This window comes from Berghia stephanieae, chromosome 3 (assembly GCF_034508935.2).
Source record: "Berghia stephanieae isolate SIO BIC M18660-M18661 chromosome 3, UCSD_Bste_1.3, whole genome shotgun sequence".
NCBI lineage: Eukaryota > Metazoa > Mollusca > Gastropoda > Nudibranchia > Aeolidiidae > Berghia > Berghia stephanieae.
This window is the reverse complement of record NC_088362.1, coordinates 52,640,139-52,645,138: the sequence shown is the minus strand read 5'-3', so window position 1 is coordinate 52,645,138 and position 5,000 is coordinate 52,640,139. Positions and strand designations below refer to the sequence as shown.

The following is a 5,000-nucleotide window of genomic DNA, read 5'->3' as shown; positions in this document are numbered from 1 at the left end:
GCTGGGCGACGTGACATCAGACTATTGAATCCAATTATGATAATTATTAAAGACAAAATGACCACGAGTACAATATTCTTTTTTTTTTAAGTTCAAGAGAAACTATTTTAATTCTCTCCTTACCGGTTATTATCAGTATTTTCCCAAAATGCCAGGCTTACCCAGCAGAAAAATTGATTTTTAAAACTCAAACAAGCTCTCTACAAAACAACTTTATTTTCTTATTAATTAAACAAAGATCATTCTTTAAAGTTTGTGATGTAAAAAATAAATCTGAATAAGAAAAATGTATATTGTAACGTATAAAATGCTGCAGGTGGTAAGGAGAGGGTTAATCAGTCTACATAGAAACATTCGATATGATAAAAAATGATACAATGTTTATACTAAAATTCAATTTTCAGTGTTATGTTCACCCCCGACAAGATTTATTGACCTCGAGGAAAGGCCTGCGTGTAATCGGTCTTTCAGCTCAATGGCTTATGTCATTCCTGATAACAGTCATAAAATAAATCAAAAAATTATGCCCTTCCTCCACGACATCATAAGATATCGTCGCCTAGGCATTCCACGAAAGATAGATATAGATAATTCATCAAACAAGATGTCTGATGTCAATAGGAATCACCCAAATTGTCCAAGTGAGCAAATTTGGGGTTAATAATCTTGCACAAGGAAACAAAACGAAAGTGCCTGAAGCGGGGCTCGAACCCAGGACATTCCGGGTCACAGTGCAATGCCTTACCACTCGGCCACTTCGCCCATCTAACGGTCATAAAATTGCATTAAAAAAACAAACAATGCACTCTTATCAAGTGAGGCGTCCTCCTTGTGACTTGTTTACTTTTGAACCATCCTATCGTCCATTATGCTTAGATCATATCGGAGTCAGTAGAGGAAATAATCGGGACGACCCTGTGTAAAAGACTTTCTGTGTCATCGGATATTCTCAATTAGCGGAAGTTCTTGATCAATAATATTTCAACATCCGAGGCGTAGGAATATATAACCTCCAAGCGTGTCGCAGATAAAAATGCATGGATACACACATACAAAACAAACAAAAATATGCATTGTTGCATGGATTGATAACGGAAACTGCATATTATTTGGCCCTTCCTCTCACAGCATCATTTATGAGCCGGAGAGGGCTGAGGCACTGGAAATGCATTGCGTTTATTTAGAATACTCATAACATCCGCCAGCCGGATATAACGTACCAACACACAAAGCAATGTGTCACCTTAACGTTTTTAGATAGAACGAAGTTGACGTTACTCAGGTCTTTGTTACTGTTTTTTGCCATCCACGTTTATGAATAATTCTCACTAATTTGTATTAACCAGACTATAATCGCTCAAGGTTACCTAGTTTTGTGTGTTGGTCCGTTATATTTCCAGATGGCAATGTTGTGAGTTTCTTAGCCAAGCGCACATCATCAGATATCTATAGATAGAATGCGCTTGGCCAAGGAGTTCACAACATTGCCATCCGGAAGTAAAACGGACCAACACAAAACTCTGTGTAACCATGAACTTTTATAGATAGTATGCAGATGACGTCACTCAGGCCTTTGTTATTGTTTTCGCCATCCGCGTTTGTGAGTTGTTCTCACTAAACTGTATTAACCAGACTATATAAGTTCATGGTTACACAGAGTTTGTGTGTTGGTCCGTTATACTTCCGGATGGCAATGTTGTGAACTCCTTGGCCAAGCGCATTCTATCTATAGTCTGATTCATACAATTTAATGAGAACTTCTCATAACAATGGCTGGCGAAATACAATAAGGAAGAGCTGAGTGACGTTCTATCTGAAATAGGAAACTTTGGGATAATTTCTATTTGTTGACACTCATTTGCCTTTTATTTCTTTTAAAAAGAAAATAAAGAAAGAAAGATTCCCAGGTTTGAGAGGGTTTTTTTTCGGGGTGAGGGCGGGGGGAAGAAGGAGGTGGAGGGGTGAGAGTAATTTTAATCGATGTTTGAAGGATCAGTTTTCTGGCCAAAATTTTAAATAGGTACGTGTTTTTCAGAATACAACATTTTCATTGGTATTATAGTTATTAAATGTTATTTGATGATTTAAGGTTAGCCATTCATTGTTTTAACGCTTTTTGTTATTGTTATTTTTTTTATATTTTTTTTTTACTTCAGGTCGAGGATGACGAGTTTGCAGTCAATGTTATGTTCCCTCCTACTGGTCTTAGGATGCTTCATCACGGATGTGTTAACACAGCATGGTGAGTACAATACTGTCAATGTATTATACTATCTATTATACTTTTCGGACTGTCGTTCTACTTATCTATGTATCTGTATTTATCTGTCTGGCTGTTTCTCAGCAGTCTCACCCCCCCCCCCCCCTCTTTCTCTATCTCTTTCTGTCCCTCAAACACACGCGCTCTTTCTCTCTCTTTCCCTCTTTCTCTCTCTCTCTCTCTCTCTCTCTCTCTCTCTCTCTTTCTTTCTCTCTCTTCTCTCTCTCTCTCTCTCTCTCTCTCTCTCTCTCCTTTTCTCTTTCCCCAACCTCTCGCTCTATATATTTCTCTCTATAAATTTATTTTTTAACAAATCTATCTATCTATCTATCTATCTATCTATCTATCTATCTATCTATCTATCTATCTATCTATCTATCTATCTATCTATCTATCCTATCTATCCATCTATATCTCTCTGTCTGTCTATCTATCTATTTATTTATCTATTTTTTTATCTATCTATCTTTATATACATTTATCTCTATTTCTTTCTCTCTCTCCCTCTCTCTCTCTCTCTCTCCCTCTCTCTCTCTCTCTCTCTCTCTCTCTCTCCTCTCTCTCTCTCTCTCTTCTCTCCTCCTCTTTCTCCCACTCTACAATATATATATATATATATATATATATATATATATATATATATATATATGTAAATTATACGCGTCTCTTCATTTATCTATATCAATAGTGTTGTCTATCTTTCAAGCTATCAATAACTTTTTTACCTGCCTTTATATATTATATTCAGATACCCATCTCTATATAAACAATATAACCTTGTTTATTGAGGGCGTTTAACTCTCTCCCTGTTCGACAAATGGATGATGCCAAGTCTGCAAAGATAGATCATCATCAAGCCCTACTGCAACCTCCTCGTGGTGTCGAACGGTAACAGGTCAAGCTGGCCAACTGCAGAGGGCGACAAGAATAGGCAATGGCAAACCATTCTTGTAACTTTGCCGAGTTAACTGCATCAATAAGTCCAAAAAGTTAAACGGTGACAGCGTAAAGGGGAGCATGTTTTCACGGAAGACTGCTGCCTCGCTCGTTGGGAGCGTGATGTTCGTCAGGTCACACCGAACCGTCAGCCAGTTACTAGGCGAAATAAATTTAACAAATGTGACAAAACCAAAATTGGGACATGGAATGTCAGGACCTGTGCCCAAAAAGGAAAACTAAACAACATTCTAAAAGAAATGAAACGGCTCCAAATAAATATTCTTGGCCTGGCAGAGATGAGATGGAAAGAGCAGGGAACCATGTCAAAACAAGAAAACAACACGACATATAAGATCATATGGAGTGGTGGAACCTCTTTCCAAAAAGGAGTAGGGATGATCTTAGACCAACAATCAACCAAATTTTACAAAGGGCACGTAGCAATCTCAGACAGAGTTTTGTTGGTTAAGCTAAGAGGACCTGTAGTTGACACCAATATTATTCAAGTTTATGCACCAACAGAAGAGGCGACAGATATAGAAATGACAGAGTTTTACCATTCACTAGACAAAGCAAAACGAATGTGTAAATCACAAGAAGTCCTTATGGTAATGGGGGACCTAAATGCTAAGATTGGCAGAGGCAGAGATGGTGACATAATCGGACCACATGGACTCGGAGACAGAAATGAACGAGGAAACATCAGGGCAGATTGGTGTAGAACAAATAAATTAATGATTTCAAACACCTGGTTTCAACAACACCCAAGAAGAACCTGGACATGGCAATCACCAGGGGACAGAGCAAGGAACCAGATAGACTTTATAGCAGTATCATCAAGATTCAGAAATGGCATATTAAATTGCAAAACCTACCCAGGCGCCGATGTAGACAGTGACCATGTCCCAGTTGTTTGTACAGTAAGGATAAAGTTTAAAGCTATTCAGAGAACAGCTGGTAGAATAAAGAGGGATTACAGGTTATGCAAAGACAATGGCATACAAACAAAAATGAGAGAAGAATTTGAAAATGCACTCATGATACAAAGCCAAAGTGAACCTGATAATGAAAAATGTGAAAAACAATTTGATATATTCCAAAAGTGTGTCAAAGCAACTGCAGAAAAGCATTTACCAATAGCTCAAATAAACAGCAAAAAGGAATGGATGACAAATGAAATTCTAAACCTATTTGAAGAAAGACGAAAAAGCAACAGAGGGTCAGCAGAATACCAAACATTGAACAACCACATTAAATCCAAATGCATCGAGGCACACGAGAACTATCTAGACTGGAAATGCTGCGAAATCGAAAGAGAATACAAACCCAACCCCCACCAAGCTCACCAAAGAATAAAAGAACTATCAGGGAAAAGGAAAAACAAAGCAGCAGGAAGTTGTATCCAAAACAAACAAGGGGAACTGCTATTTGAAGAACAACATATAGAAAGCCGATGGTAGAATACATAGGCGAACTGTACAATGATCCAAATAGAAATGAACCACCATTGAAATTCAAAGAACCATTAAGCGGACCAAACATCACCAAAAGTGAAATTGAACATGCCATGGAACGAATGAGGGATGGTAAAGCAACAGGCCCTGATGAAATATCTGTAGAGGTATTAAAAAGCCTAGGAGATCTAGCAATTGATGAACTTCACATATTATTCAACAATATATACAACACTGGGAAAATTCCAGAAGATCTCTGTAACTCTATTTTCATAGCAATACCAAAGAAAGCAGGTGCAGTCAGATGCGAAAATTTTAGAACTATAAGTTTAATAAGCCACATCAAC

General features: G+C 37.7%; 1 protein-coding gene across 7 annotated transcripts in view; it reads left to right on the top strand.

Moving 5' to 3' along the window:
- The window catches only part of LOC144967978 (suppressor of lurcher protein 1-like), a 292,853-nt gene that overhangs the window by 191,202 nt on the left and 96,651 nt on the right, over positions 1 to 5,000 (top strand). For 6 of the 7 annotated variants that reach the window (XM_078905820.1, XM_078905814.1, XM_078905818.1 and 3 more), the window contains one exon: positions 2,157 to 2,242. In XM_078905820.1, coding sequence (XP_078761946.1) covers positions 2,157 to 2,242 — 86 coding nt within the window. Of the gene's footprint in view, positions 1 to 2,030; positions 2,243 to 5,000 lie in introns of those variants that run through there. The other variant, XM_078905817.1, reaches the window with a different exon arrangement.